The 17066-nt window shown below is 36.0% G+C and overlaps 1 protein-coding gene across 1 annotated transcript in view; it reads right to left on the bottom strand.

Moving 5' to 3' along the window:
- LOC150087289 (beta-catenin-like protein 1) overlaps positions 1–17066 on the bottom strand; it is a 233417-nt gene that overhangs the window by 37035 nt on the left and 179316 nt on the right. Inside the window, exon 13 of the mRNA XM_090371950.1 lies at positions 8307–8404. Within this exon, the coding sequence (XP_090228076.1) occupies positions 8307–8404 (98 nt within the window). The remainder of the gene's footprint in view (positions 1–8306; positions 8405–17066) is intronic.

A 17066-nucleotide genomic window follows, 5' to 3' on the forward strand; every position in this document is an offset into this window, starting at 1 on the left:
CCAGGTGCTGCCCTACACATGTCCGCATACTACAATAGGGGCTTTCAAGGTCTGATGAACAAGGTCATTGACAGGTTGTTTGATTGAGGAGGTGGTGATGTACCAAGGTGCATTTGTTGGTCTATATGGAAGATTTTGAGACACATCAGAAGCTTCTGTTAGTAGTGCTAATTCAGGTTGATCTCACTACTCATATGTTTAGAGAGCAATCTATTCTTGAAAAAAGCCACCTATCTGGGTCATATATTGGATTGAGATGGAATCCATCCAACACCAAGAAAAGTGAATGCAATCTTGGAATCAAAGCCTCCCAGTCAATGCTAAACAGGCAAAGAAACTGGTTATGTTTCCATACTGACTTTTCTGAGGCTTGGATAAGATTTTTTTTTTTTTTTTTTTTTTGTGATGTGAAGGCCACAGGATCTATATTGTAGCTAGTTATAAGCATAACTCAATAATTAATAAAATCGATTATAGGCAAATTAGTTGCAAACATTATATATATATATATATATTTACAACTACTTTGCATATATTGCAAATTAGCTGAAAGTTGCACTTTTGCAACTAATTGCATAAGTTTCAAAATTATGTATACACACTTTAAAAATTTATATTTAATGAATACGGTGCATATTGTTCATTAAATATTTATTTCATTAAATAATTAATTTTCTTGAATTCATTTTGTAGCTTGAAAATCTATAAATAATATAATATTTTATGAGAATAATCTTAATTATTCACAGACCATGTGTTCTTTAAAAGAAGAAGTGAAAAATAGATTTCCCAATTTATTTTCTTTTGAAGTGAAGGCATTGATGATAGATCCAATTGGATGCGATGCTGGGTCTGCAAGTGAAGAAATTCAAGAACTCATTGAATTAAAATGTAACAAAGAATGTAAATATAAATTCGAAAAAGGTGGAATGGCTGAGTTGTGGGGATCAAAAACAATTAAACTTCTTTATCCAACAATGTGGTCTGAAATGGCCAAAGTACTAATTTGTCTTCCAATGACTTATATGGTTGAAAGTGGTTTTAGTTTAATAAGTAAAATGTTAATGAAGGAAAGAAACAGAATTGATATAGTGAAGAGGAGACATTAGAATTAAACTTACTAACATCATGCAGAACATTGAACTTTTAGCTAAGAAGCATCAGGCTCAGGGATTCCATTGAATAAAGAGTAAGTATAAGTATTTTCTTGTTTAAAATTTAATGGGGGGGGGGATTATGAAAAAAAATAGTCTAAAAAAGCCCTTTAGGGGACGATAATTAAAAAAAGATTGAGAAACACTGATTTAGCCTAACTGCAAAGAGCATTGCACTAAGAACTGATCCTTGTGGACAACTGTTCGGGATAGTGAAATGCAGTAATGCACCTGAAAGGTTCTGTTTTTTGAGAAAGCTCTGTATGATTAGTGATAGCTGGCCCAGGAGTCCTGTGGCATAGAGATTTTGAAGAATGCCATAGTGCCAAGTAGTATCAAAGGCTTTTTCAATATCCAGGCAGACCATGACAAGATGTTCTTTATGGATAAAAGCATTCTGTATGTTTGATTCTGCCTTGATCATAAGGCCTAGAGTTGACCGATTTTTTTGAAACCGGTCAACTCTAGACCTTACTGATTCATCACCGAGTGAGATTCTAGATACCATACTAATCGAGTGTGAATCATTTTTTCTGTCTTACCAAGGCAACTGCTAAGAGATTCATGAAACTGATAATTTCATAAATCTGACTGATCCTTTCCAAGTTTAGGAAAGGCTAGGACTATTGAGTGGTGCCAAGAACATGGGTAGTAACCTTCTGAGAATATCAGTTGAAATATATTAGTAATGAATTCAGAGCTTTCTTGTTTAAGCATCATATAGTATATCTCATCAGGCCCTGGTGCACTATTAGCTAACCTGCTTAGGGACCTCTCTAGTTTGAGTAATGTAAAAGGTCAGTTATTTAGAAGAGATGTCATATTGAAATTCAGCTTATTCTTTTCTGTGTTGGCTTTTTCCTGTTTAAAAGCTGACTCATATGCTGATGTGGCAAAGATTTGAGAAAAGCATTCTGCCAAGGCACTTGCAATTTCCACTGGAGAGGAAAAGTCTTTACCTTTCCAACTTAGAACAGATGTTGATTCTGAGAGAAATCAACCATTCAGCTTTTTGATTTTGATCTTATATCCAAGTGCACGATCTTTTTTGCATCTTATATCCCGGTGCCATAAGTTCAGTCATTGAGGCCAGTCTCATCGCAGTTGTATATTTGGTCTTTAACCAAACTTCGTTCAGCTATTTCCTTTTGTAGTATTTCACGATAAACAGAAATTGCTGCGCTATCTGCACTTAGCTTCTCACCCTGGATCGACAACTGTCAAATACCATGGAAAAAGTTAAATTTGTCCAACCATTCGATGCTAGCCTTGAATGAAGGATCTCTGCCTAGTTTATTGATTTCAATAGCTTTTTCGATTATTATAGGTCCCAACAATGGAATTCCTTGGCTACGCTTTTGAAGTAACCACTGAAATGGTGCAGTACCCAATTGTTCATTTTTAGCAAGCTTCATTGTTTTCTGACTTTTAACATTACCAGTGGTGGTTTTAACAGTGGTGTCCTCTGGCTGTGAAGTCGCCAACTGCTGGCACTCAGCATAACACCACACATACTTACACGCCTACATACACTTGCCAGCCTTGCCTTTTGCCTTTTGAGATGCTACAGTGGTATATAGGAGAAACTCTGGACCACAATTAAAGCAAACACACCTTGACCATCAGTGGTTTCCATTTTTGACACGTGATTTACAATTTTGTTGGCATCATGCTTTATATCATTTATTGTTGTTCTTCCCATTCCATAAACCAATGCTATACTTGTAGTACTTTCACCTTTTCTTAGACGACTGATTATTTCAATTTTTTGTGATAATCCCAACACTACTTGCTTACGTTTCTTTGTCATTTAAACAGGTTTACTAAATAAAAAACAAGAGATAAAAGTACAACCGTATACAGTGAGTTGTAAACAAAGACTGAGTGATACATGGTTGCTGAGTGCTCTTCAATTCCTAGCCAAATTTTAATCAATGAACATTTATTGTTCTGGATTTACTGATAACCATATATAGTACAAGTAACATTATTCAGACATTTAGTAATAATTAAAATAAAAATGTTTTTACATAAGTGACTTGGACTACGAAAAAGTGGTTAATGTGTCAAGGTATCGATTATGAGGTTTTAGGTGATTTTTGTAGAAAAAAGTACATTCTTTCCAATGAAACCAATTCCAGGTCTAGCTCAATTTGGTTCTTCACAATTTGTACCTAATGATGGGGAATAAAAACTGGAAAACTTAAGAAATGAAAAATTGAACATCATCAGCCATTTTCATCCAGCCACTGCAGAAAGAACGCCTCTCCAGCAACTTTCCAGTTCCTTCTGTTTTGTGCAATGGCCATCCATTTACTACCCACAAACTCATGAATTTCATCTATCCATCTCCACCGTTGTCTTCCAGGTTTTCTTCTAGTTCCTCTTGAGTACCATTCTGTTATTTTCATAGTCCATCTATCATCATGTCTTTGAGCTATGTGTCCTGCCCAAAACCATTTTAGTTCATTAGTTTTGATAAGAATGTCCTTTACTTGAGTTTGCTGCCTAATCCATGTGTTAATCTTCTTATCTAACATTGATTCCCAATATGATTTGTTCCATTCTTCACTGTAGTTATCAGCTTCTCTTCCATTCTTTTGGTGAGTGCCCAAGTTTCACTTCCATAAGTCATGGTGGGAGTATACATTGGTTCATTATTTTATGTTTCAGACAAACTGGGATATTGCTCTTCAAGTATATGATTATATTTACTGAATGCTATATCCATCCAAAATTTATTCTTCTCTTGACTTCCAGCCATTTATCATTATTACAGCTAATAACTTGTCCCAGATAAGTATATGACTCCACCTTTTCCATTACTGCTCCTTCAATCATTATGTCCCTTTCTGTGGCATACTTGTTCATCATTACTTTTGTTTTAGCCATATTCATCTTTAGTCCAAAATCCTTACTAACTGTGCATAACTGATTAAGATTTTCCTCTAATTCTTTGGAATCATGGCTTATGATTACAATGCTATTTGCAAATCGTGAATGGTTTAGGTATTCTCCATTCACATTGACTCCTTTCTGTGACCAGTCTAATCTTCTGAAAGCTTCCTCAAGGGCAGCAGTAAACAGCTTCGGAGATAGTGTCTCCTTGTCAAACTCCTTTCTCGATTTTAAATTTGCTAATGTCTTTGTCTAGTCTAATAAAGGTAGGTAGCGTTCTCATATATTTTCTTCAAAATAATAATATATGGGGTATCTATGCCTTGTCTTTCCAGTGCCCGAAACATTGCCTTATGCTGTATGGAGTCAAATGCCTTTTCATAATCCACGAATGCCAAGCATAATGGTGTTTTATATCCATTTGCTTTCTCCATTAGCTGTGATATTACGTGAAGGTGATCCATAGTTAAGAATCCTGTCCTAAAGCCAGCTTGCTCTTTCGGTTGATTCTCATCAAGTATTCTTTCTAATCTGTTAGTAATGACCCTTGTGAACAACTTGTAGATGTGGGATGATAAGCTAATTGGTCTATAATTTATCTCCTTTCTTATGCAGCAAAACTATGATTGCATTATTCCACTGCTTAGGTCACACCTTTTCAAATGCATTTTGTGAAGAGCCTTGCCAGTTTTTGTGTCATGTCTCTTCCTCCCAATTTTAACTCTGCAGTAACTTCATCTTCCCCCGGCCTTTCTGATTCTTCGTTTTCTTCGATGCATGTTCTACCTCATCAGGAAGGATATCGGGTATGTCGTATGTGTTGCTAATCTGCGATCCATCTTCCCCACTGCTGGCATCATTCTCTCACTCCTTGTATAATTCTCTATAGTAGTCTTCTGCTATTTGAATTATGCCTTCTCTGCTATTTATAAGTACACCATCGCTTTTCTTCAGTTTCACATTTGTCTTTCTGTATTACTGCTCATGGCTGCTGATTTAAATCCTTTGTTTTCCCTTAATGCTTGTTCTACTTTTCTTGTGTTAAATCTTCTTATGTCCTCTCTGAGTCTCTTTCTAATGGCTTTGCATAACTCAGTATATTCAATTTTCTCCTTGTCAGTGTTTATCTTGCTCTTCATTTGTCACCTTCGGTTCATCATAACAAGTGTTTCTTGACTAATTTTTTCTTCTTTGGATTTCTTTTTCCCTAGAGGTTTCTTGGGCTTTATCACTTTCAGAAAGTTGTAATATTCCTCGTCGGTATCTTGGTCCTGAGCAGTCTGCAGAAGCTCTAACTTGTTCTTAAGTTCCAGTACATACTGCTCTTTCTCCTCTTCTGTTATCTCAAAGACCTTCGTATCATTTACTCGAGTCAGTTTTTTTCCTTTTCTACATCTATATCAAGTGTGCATCTTACCATTCTGTGATCACTTCCAACATTTACCTTATTCAGGACGGTAACATCATTCACGATATATCTTCTGTTAGTGAGGATGAAGTCGATTTCATTAGTTGTTAATCCATTTGGACTCTTCCATGTCCACTTTCTGTTCACCCTTTTCTTGAAAAAAGTGTTCATTACTGACAATCATTGAGATTCTGCAAATTCCACAAGCCTTTCACCTCTTTCATTTCTTTCACCAATTCCAAAATTTCTTATAGTTCCCCTTTCTGCGCTGTTTTGTCTTTTTCCAACCTTAGCATTGAAGTCCCCCATAATAATAGTGTAGTGGGTTTTCTGCTCACCCAGAAGACTCAATTTCGGTGTACATTTCTTCAACCTCTTCATCATCATGGCTCGATGTTGGTGCATAAATCATTATAACCTTTAGCTTGTACCCTTGGTGATGTACTTTTGAATTCCAAAATGTTGTTTTTTATATCTTTATGGACCAGAAACCCAACTCCACCTTTGCTCCTTTCACTGTTTCCATTGGTGTACAGCAGATTTCCACTTGATAAACTTATAAGTTATTAATTTCTTCTTCTTGTTTCAGCCGAACCGATGATATCCCAATTCACATTTTTTAGTTCCTTTTCCAGCTCTAATATCCTGTCTTCACTGATGAGTGATCTAACGTTGTAACAGGCCAAGTTCAGTTTCCATGCATGGCAGCCTTGTCGTACCCAGAGATTCTTAGCACCCTCTGCTTCCACTCTGATCCTCTCGCTGCCATAAAAGCCGCTAGGGACTGAGGGCCATTTGTTTCATCATGCTGTCATATGCTGGAGGGTTTGTCTTTTCCTCTTCACACCAACCAGGCATCTTCTACATGTTCGTTGCCACCTAACTGACGTAATTGAACATACTTAATTTTTACTGTAAAAAAAGGTTGTTGTTGTTGTTGTTATTTGGTTTTTAGGAGCATTAGCAACTAAGGCCATATTGCTCCTGTAAAAAAAAAAAAAAAGGTAGACATACAGAAATACTCATACAAAATTATCAAGTTTAAGAAAAAATAGCACACACTCACCCCTCTTCCTCTTTGTCAATTCTTTATTCGGTTGTGGGCCACTTAATCTGTTTTGGAAGAATCTGTTACTAGGCTTCTGATGTTGTTATACAAGTACCTCTGACATCTACCCATCCAACTGTTTTAATAAAAGAGTGAACTCATCAATGTCCTTACTATCAGCAAATTTCCTTGCCTTCACTAGGGCAAATCATGAAGTGATGGTATATTAATCCCAGTAATCCCAGCTAACTGTTTGAAAAATTTCTTCAAGTATACATCCCATTCATACAGTCACTTGTTTGGTAGAGACAGCTTTATTATGACCAACAATTTATCAAGTCATTGTGGGTATCAATATTACTGACAGCATACTTTTCTTTAAAGGTTCCAAACATCCGATCAAGACTAAACTTAGTATGACCAGTTAGGAGAAAATTGAAGAGAATACACTGCTGCAGTCCCTTTGCCACTCACCACATTAGATATTGAAGAATTGTATTATTTTTATTCTGTCCCACACAGTTGTCTGCAAATAGGACAAGGGTCTCAGCTTCTTGAGAAGTTTCCAGGTAGTGTTGCAGCAAACCCACTACACAATTTGGACTTTTCTCTATGTCTTGCTCCTCATCAATCAAGTAGTTGAACTGAATTTTTTCTTTTTCATTAGTTATACCAAAAATACATTTCTTTTTCATTAGTTATACCAAATACATTTCTTTTTCATTAGGTATACCAAATCTGCTTATTTCAAGTGCACATTTTCATGTGCACCTGAAATAAGCAGAAACTGATTGCTGAGGACTTGTTGGATAATGTACTGTTTGAGCAAAATTAAAAGATATTACCTTAGTCATATCATTTAAGTTGCCACATCAGGTTTGGTAATACAATCTCTGATTTCTGCCTTTCTGGAGGTCGTCCACTGTTCAGCTTCAGTTCTTGCTCTTCATCCTTACAGTTTTTGGCTTGAAAAATAGACAGAGAATTACTTCTACAAACACAACACAGATCAGCAGCTGGTTTCATGACTGTCACATAAGGGATGCATTTTGTCCAAATTCTTCTAAAAGACCTGCTACTCAATTTTGGTTCATTAGCATTAAGTGCGGAAATGTGGAGCCTGTAGATGGATGATTTATTCTCTGAAGATGGCAATTTCATAACACAATAATCTTTAAAATTGGGCAGTCTTCCTGGTAGTGGAATGGCCAGGCATGCAGCTGTAGCTTCAATAAACTGCACAACCTGTTCAAACACCTGCTGCCTTCGCGAGTGAGAAAGAATGGTGAGAAAACAGCTGCTTGCCTGGCGACTGCATGTACTGAAGGCGCAGGAACAAGAGACAAATGTAAATGTCATAAAATAAAGCAGAGGCCCACCAGAGAGAGAGAGAGAGAGAGAGATGTCCACCTCACACAGATTCGTGTTTACTTTAATCGCTGTTTACTCGAAAATTTCTTTTTGCACGTTAACCACCTTTTTGTAGTCCAGGTCACATAAATAAAATGTTTCTAATTAAAGTTAGCCTTAGGGTGTTTATGCCCCCCCTCTCCCCTGCCACTGTTTTAAAATCAGAAAATGAGTTCAAATTGGCAGCAAGGGGGAGGGGATAAACACCCTAAGACTAACCATAGCGGGTCAGGCATATCAATCACTGCTGCTTGCAATAATCAGTCGGAAGGGGTACCAGATTGTAAAGACTAACCTGCTTTTCTTGTATTTTAATGCACCTTCCCTCAATAAATATTAACATTGATCTCAAGGACACAACTAATAGAACATTTTAATTAATACAAACCTTCTCATGATCATTTTCTGTAAATTTATTTAACAACCTCTGTCTCTGAGTGCCTTTGCAATTTTTTAACATAGATCCAATAATAGAGCATACGTGTTCTGCAAAGTCATTAAATTGATATTAATAACAATTTATAAAATAAAATAAAATAGATATGTAAAACAAATTTTTCTCTTTATAGCTGTTACAAACTTAAAATATATCAACATGTAAAATAAGAGTTATCAATTTACATTTGAAGTTGAATGTGTTTTATTTTCAATAATAAAAGCAAACCTATAAAATAATTAACTTATTAATAGGCAACACAGATTTCTTATTATAAACTGATGATAAAAATTTCAAAATAAGAGCTTTTGTTTTCAGATATACACTGAAACACTAGAAGGAAAAAGTAATGTTCAGTATTGTAAATGGCATGCCCTCTGATGTCTGTGTTGTTACTTGTAATTTTCAGCATTAGTTAAATGCTAGGTGGTTATATTGTAGTTTTTTGGTTCATGGACTACAATGGCCATAATGCAATAGTTCATATGATGGAATGCATTTCATCTAAGCTGTTAAAGGGAAAAAAAATTTTGATGGTTCCTTTGTTAACCACATTTGTGCTTTGTTAAAGGTGCTATGCTGTTGGTTGGGTTTCTTTCTTTGATGATGTGATATAAATTAACTCCTTTTAGAAAGGTGAAACATTTCTTATATATGGTGGAGCAGAAAGTATGTATGCATTTAGTTTTTAAATTGCACCAGTTAGACCTAATGTAGTCATAAGCAAAAGTCAAATATTGAAAGGTGGGTACTTGAAGTTTTATTTCGTGCCAGTCCACAATGAAACATTGATCTCTGCAATTGTACATTACTTGGGCTGAATTATTTGTAAAGACAGATTTGATTTTACAGAAACTCTAGCTGTGTGGAAAGTGGCTCTATCTTGTTGAAACCAAATATTCTGATTGCAGAGTTAATGTAATCCACAAACTAGTCAAGCCTCAATTATAATGCAGTAATTCTGCTGTAACTACTATATTCCTGTTTTAATCACATTCAAAAAGGTTGAATACAATAATGGCACCCCATATAGTTGCCTTAACCTAGCTAAATGAAGGAGCGTGGTGCATTTATGTTGATTTTCTCATGTCCAATAACAATAGTTCTAATGTCAATATTGGGCATGAGAAACAAATCCAAAACATGAAAATCTTGAGTGCTAAGATGCCAGAGGACAGATGCGTGAAACACAGTGCACTGAGCCAGTCACTCAACATTTGGTATCGGAAAGTTGCTTCTCTTTCTTCTGAATTTGTTAATTTTGTTTATTATTTTATCATTTTTTATATTTTTCAAATAAGTAAGTACTCATGTTTTTTTTAACAATGTGGGTATAAAAAACTGGCATTAGGCAGCTCTGCCCACGTTTAGCACTGTTGATTGTGGCAAGGTAACTAAGGCATAAGGCATCCATGAATTTTATCTGTAGATTGCATGTATTCTTGCATAGCTCACCTAATTTGCAGATGAAACCCTGATTTTGGGGTTTCATCTGCAAATCAACTCACTTGAGCCAACTAACTGCCATTTCAACACAAAGTGTATTGTAATTTTTCCAGTATATGCTACCATCTCTTATCTGTGTTTTCAACTAATAGTAGATGCAGTCTTAATAATGACAGTACAAAAATAGCTTTAAAAATTAGAGGAAAGCATTGGCACCTGTCATCATTTTTGCCTCTGATTTTGGTTTACAAAAGTTGAAATTGAAGACATTCTCTGGAATTTGAATTGTGAAGTTGAAATCAAATTAAGTGGTACACAATACGTAATGATGGGTTACAATACAATTTTTAAGTGAATTTTCAATTAAAAAAAAAAAAAAAAAAAAAAAATTCTGGTTTCATTCTGACAGTTTTGTTCTAATGCTGGGCAATTGAATCAAAATAAGAAGAAATTAATATTTAAAAGCATTTAGGTACAAAATTTGTTTTTACAAAATTTAATGAAGAAACTCATTCCACAGAGCCCATCATCCCTCTGAAAAACTGACTACAGACAAACCCCCCCCCCACACACATTCATGAAAGGGATAAAATGGCCATAAAACTTCTCCATCTAGTGAGACCTTTTCCATACAGTGTGAAAGGGCAAGAGCTGTATTCATTATGCTAGATGCAAGGGCTGTGTAAGGAGAATATGTGTTTACTTTCTTATTTTTGATAGCAGCAGCATCAGGCTTTCATGTGATTTGTTCAATGTATTGTAAATGTTATAGTTCTCTGAATTTACAAATGGCCATAAAACTTCTCCATCTAGTGAGACCTTTTCCATACAGTGTGAAAGGGCAAGAGCTGTATTCATTATGCTAGATGCAAGGGCTGTGTAAGGAGAATATGTGTTTACTTTCTTATTTTTGATAGCAGCAGCATCAGGCTTTCATGTGATTTGTTCAATGTATTGTAAATGTTATAGTTCTCTGAATTTACAAATTCTTCACTAAATTACATCGTAGGATGGTACTTTTTTTTCTGCTTGTGAACAGCTGCATTAATGATAATGATATTTAATAACAGTCTATTTGCATACAAAAGGTGATATTCTGACTTTCCTTTTCTGAAAAAGAATATATACAGCCTATAGTAAAACTCACATTATTATGTTTCTTTAGAATTCTAATTCGAAATTTGTAAATATTTCACTCACATATCTAACTTTTGAAACACAAAACTGAAGTAGTGCTTGTACCCACTGTTAGTGTGCTGATAAGCTATAATGACGCTGCCCAACAATAACAACAAAAAAAGCTTCTGGAGCAGAAGTTGCAGCTTCTAAATGAAACTGATCCACTGATTCCAAAAATATTAAAATCATGTCACTATCACATCTTGAAATATACAACAGACTCAATTTACCAGGATCAGATTAACCAGGACATTTAAAGACTCCACAAAAAAAAAAAAAAAAAAACCAACCAGAAATCATAAAATTCAAGTAATAACTAGAATAGGTATAAACAGATGTTTTGTAAGTCGTAAATAAGTGGCGTTATAAGTTGTCATTGGGAGATTAGTGTACCTATTATCTTGCAACTCCTGCTGTCTTCACACCCGCTTTTTTTTTTTTTTTTTTTTTTGTAGTTGTTGGCGCATAGGCTTCTGTGGCCATAATGCACCTCCCAAGGTTTTTGTAGTACTTTGATCCAAGCCCGAGGCGGGAATCGAACCCGCGACCTTTGGGTTGCCAGGCAGGCACTTTACCCACCCGGCTAGCCCGATCGGCCTTCACACCCACCGCTCAAAAAAAAAAAAAAAAGAGACCAAATGTTTAGTTTGTTTTAGTGCGTCGCGTTGATTGTTTTGTCACACCGCAAAAGGACAAATTTTGTTTCGTTACTTGTCAGGGATGTCAGATTTTTTTTTTTATGAAGCACCCTGTATAGTTAATACAAGGTGTTTCAAAAATACATGGCATAACTTCAGGAATAAGTTCCTCATATGTAGACAATAAAAATATTTTATATCAACATAGTTCCGGAAATGCTTGGTTTCTGAGTTTTGAAGGTCTGTCTATGACACTTAACTGTTCACATCACCTTATAGTAATTGTTCAAAATGTTCGCCTTCTGCCTGAATACAGGCTTGAATACCACTGGCAGAACATTACTCGTGCAGGGTAATCTGCTGGTGACAAGGCCTGTACCCGTTGCAGATGGTAAGGATACAGTTGGTGTTCTTGCAACACTCTCCAAATAGTTGAACGTTGAATAGCCAGTTGCATTGCAATTCTGTGTGTGCTGATTCCAGGAGTGGCATGCATAACATCCAAAATATCCCCCTCTATTTCAGGAGTTGTAGATATTGGTCGTCCTCTGTCGGCAGCATGAGGTGTAAAGGTCCCATGTTCACAAAGGTGGTGATGGATACCTTCAACCGTTTTCCTGTCTGGACATCTTCATTCTGTGAACCTTTCGTGGTACAAACGACAAGCCTCCAGAGCATTGCCATCCATCAAACCGTACATAAAGTGCATATCCGCTTGCTCCTGATTTCAGTACATGGTCGGAATGGAAAACCACCAGATTCTGTCAGTACCTTGTGATGAAGGAAATCACCTGCGGGAGAAAAGACATTCCAGTTAATAACTCGGGAACCAAGCATTTCCGGAACCATGTTGATATAAAATATTTTTGTCAACATAAGAGGAACTCATTCCTGAAGTTATGCAGTGTATTTTTGAGACACGCTGTATATATATATATTTATTTTTTTTTTTTGTTTAGAAATCACGAAAATGATGGGCAAATGCAAGAGTTGTGCTTTCAATTAAACAAAAACTTGAAATTATTCAAAAGTTTGAAAACGGTGCATCTGTTAAATCTCTAATGAACCATTATAATGTTGGTGTCCAAACCATATGCGACATCGTAAAAAATAAAGGGAAGCATCATACTGGACACAAGAGTAGTGTGTGGTAAGTTTTTTCGATTTTTATCTATTGCCATACTTTTTACGTAGGTTGCTGAACATTTTTCGATACAGTAGTTCCCGACTTACGCTATTTATATATATAGCCTTACAGACTTACGTTATTTATATATATATTTTTTAAATTAATGAAGATTTCAGTGAAGGGAACACACACTTCACCATAATAACGTAAAAACCCATAGAATTCCAGCTATTTGTATTATTGCAAATGCAATAAGATCGGGTTTACTACCTGTTTATAATAGACTGTGCTAACAGAAAAGCCCAATAAACCAGAAACTGCAAATTGTTTTTGTTTTATGGCAGTGACCTCCAGAAATGAGCTTTAGTAAAATGTGAGCTCACATGGGGTGATAATAGTGAGTTTTCAGCTTAACCCTGTGAAGCTCTTTTCAGAAAATTTAATTTTGACTGTTATCATGGTGCTGACTAAGAAAATAAGCGACAGAGGTACTAGTAAATCTATCCAGAAAAGGAAAGCGATCGATTTGGATCAGAAAATTAAAATAATAAGGATGTATGAAAATGGCCAAACATTAACAAGTATCATGCGGAATTCGGATTTGTCCATGGCAACGGTGAACACAATAAAGGAGAAAGACAGAATATAAGAAACAGTGAAGCGTCGGCACCAATGAAGTCAACTATAATAACTAGAGCTACGAAATACATATCAGTTTTTACAGTACAATAACATGCGTTTTTTTGTTCCTTTTATGTTTTCTTATGTGCCACTCTGGCTACATCACCACTGTCCCCAGATAAAGTTTTTAATTGAACTAATTAAAAATATACAAAATTTGTATAACTATTTTTCTTAATCCTTCTGAGGATATCATGTAGTTTTTGTAATTTTGGCCAATCAGGCATATAGTAGCATTTTATTAGTCATTCCCGAGTTATGTAAAACTCGACTTACGTAAGAAGTCCTATAACATATCTCTTAAGTATGCCGGGGACTTACTGTATTTTTGGATTAACTGGGAAATCGATTATCCGGAAATTTTTTTTTCCCCCGTCTATCCCGGAAAATCAAGAGTCTACTGTATATTAAAATTTTACTAACTTAATGAACAACCAATTTCAAATATCACACAATACATGTGCTCTCTTAAAACTGAACCTTATCCTTCATTTTAAAATACTGTAATCAAACACATAATGTACTACATACCTTTATTTCCTTAGAAGCATTTGCCACTCAAGAGTTTTTCTTATAGTCGATTTTGATTTCCCCTTTAAAAAAAAACAGCAGTAATCTACCATCGTGGCAGTATCCCAGCAGCCCTCATAGTGCTTTTTCATCACGGATACGTCCTGTTGAAAGTATATTCTGCCTTCTTAATTTCTTAATCACATCTCCCAAATTTTGAGGGCAAAACTGAGATGGGAATGAAGAAAACGAATTTTCAGAGACACTCAGCAGCCCATATCTTTATAACACTGTGAAACCTCCCTATATACCAGTGAGTAATTCAATTACCACAGATATTCCAGGCAAAGTCATGGTACTTTATGGTACTCAAGATCTTGAACAGACATGCTTTCAAGTTTCTTTCAAGTCAACAGCATGAAGTAGAGGAACTAAAGAGAATGCATTTCCACTGTACAGCAAAACTGCTTTTAAACTTAATTTTGAGGCATCTATAAATATATGCCATTCATTAGGATCATGTTCAAAGTCCAGTTTGTTCAAGAGACTATTAATAACCTTTACAGAAACATATGTCTCCCAGAACAAAATTTTGAAAACACTCTGTGGCATTTTCAGTATACTGTAATTTTAGCTCCTATTCAAAGTAATTTCCACTGCTGTAATCTAGAACCAAGGAGTTCGCTTGCTCTTTAGATAAGTTTAAATCACGAACTAAGTAATTCAACTCTTATTGCTTAATTAAGTGTGGTAATTTTCTAGATGGTAATCCAAATCTGTTGAAGTAGATGGTCCAGCAGTGTCTACAAACACAATAACACCCATTATATTCATTGCTACTTCCTTTATCCCATAATTTTGGGTGATCTGGTATCAGGAAGTCTTCATTATGTGGAACAAGCTTATTACAGATTTAAGGTTAGGATATTTGATGCTGTGCTTCCCTTTTTTTTGATATCTCAGAAATAGCAATTATCAATGTGGTTGCACAGTTCTTACCACACCACAGGAACAGCAAAAGGCATTCTTTTAATTTTTACAGTTAGCCACTTCCTCAGATTTGTGATGCAGGTAATGTAGCACATTTGGAGCACAAGTTTATTCCTGATCACCAATCTTGCAACAGAAGTACAAAGAATATGCATATTTGGTAATACTGTAGATTTTCTTCCTCTAAGTTTTGGTTGTAAACTACACACACACACACACACACACACACACACACACACACACACACACACACACACACACACACACACACACACACAGAGCAAAAATTGTCAGGGTTATTGTAATGGAACAGGATCTAGATAATTTGGGCAGATGGGCTAAGAAGTGGCAACTGAAGTTTAATCTCGACAAATGCAAAGTACTGCATATGGGTAGAAGTAAGCCGAGAGAAACGTACCAACTGTGTGGTACTACACCTAAGGTGGTAGAAAATGAAAAAGACCTGGGAGTAATTGTGCAGTCAGATATGAAGTTTTCTGAGCAGTGCAGACAGGCTGCTAGGGCGGGTCATGGGGTTTTGTCAATGATATATAAGAATTTTGCTAGCAGGGAAAAGGAGGTGATTGTCCCTCTGTATAAGGCAATGGTCAGGCCACGCCTTGAGTACTGCGTACAGGTCTGGAGGCCTCATTTTAGGAAGGATGTAGATTTGCTTGAGCGTGTACAGAGAAGAGCAACACGATTGGTGAGGGGAATGAAGGGATTCTCTTACCAAGAGAGGCTTAAGTTCTGCAAATTGCAGTGGCTGGAGACTAGGCACCTGCGCGGTGATCTGATTGAGGTCTATAAGGCCTTGAATGGGTTGAGCACGCTGAATTCTGATGGGATCCTTCCACTTGTTCAGATTACGAACCTAAGGGGGCATAAATTCAAATTAAGAAAAGACAAATGTAGAATAGATGTGAGAAATTTACCTTTAGCCAGCGGGTGGTTAATTGCTGGAACCAACTTCCATCTGTCGTTGTGGAAGTTGATAGGTTGAATAAATTTAAGGAGGAACTAGACGGGCATTTGGAGGGAATGGTGTGATTTTTTTTTTTTTTTTTTTTTGGCTGATGCTGCATAAGCTCATACACTTGCTTTCCTGCATCACATGCCACTACTACGACTACTCAGACATTTCCTTATCTTACACTTAAACATTATAATACAGTGTTAAGAAAAACAAGGAAGAAACAAACAATATGTAATAAATATGCAGATAAACTGTACATATACTCACACTAGAACTGTCTTTTTCTTAGAGGGGGGGGTGGAAGGCAAGCAGGCAGACAGACATGGTTTTTTGTGCCTGCATTTGGGTGTAATCTGCAAGCAAAACTTAAAAGAAACAAAAATTGAAAATCCGCATGCTTCAGTGACTGGACATTAATGAGAAGCTTTCTTCAGCATATAAATAACATCTGAAGAAAGTAAGTATTTCCAGTGGGAGCTACAAGAATCAAGGGTTAAGCTAGCATGCTTCAATTATTGGATGTTAGAGATACCGCTACTTTTAAGTCTTGATAATTACAAGCAAGAATATGCTTGTAATAGCTATTTTTTTTTATGGCCAAACTTTAACAAAATAATGATATAGTTCAAAAGTCAAATGAGTAATGAAGGAATAATAACATTTACGTTGATATGACTTTTTTTGTTTTTTTCCCAGCCAAGGACCACTATCAACATGTGACTGGGTGCATTGTCATGGTGCAGGATCCAACCATCCTTCCACTTATGAGGTTATCTTCACTTTACATTCTTGTGCAAACATGTCAAATCTTAATGTGGTAAGCAGCAGCAATGCTTCTTTACCAGTCACAAATTCACGGTGCACTATGCCCTCATTGTTAAAAAAAAAACAGTCAGCATAACTTTGATGTTGGATTGACTTCTTGGTAAGTGGGAGTATCAGATACTGTGGAATTTAACTTGATATAATCTTTCTTATTTAAAACTACAACTGTATCGCCTTTGCCTTTGTCTGCTTTTTGTATCATGATATCTTTGTTTTTTTGAAGGTCACGTAGTGCTGAGCTTCCTTTACTATTTAATTTGGGGAGGTGCGGGCTTTTAGAGTTGTTCACTACTTGGTTTATCTGTTGAATGATTATGTCTTTCTGCTGGACGTTCCAA

Source organism: Mastigoproctus giganteus, chromosome 4, assembly GCF_048544385.1.
Source record: "Mastigoproctus giganteus isolate SK-2022 chromosome 4, ASM4854438v1, whole genome shotgun sequence".
In the NCBI taxonomy this organism is placed as follows: Eukaryota; Metazoa; Arthropoda; class Arachnida; order Uropygi; family Thelyphonidae; genus Mastigoproctus; species Mastigoproctus giganteus.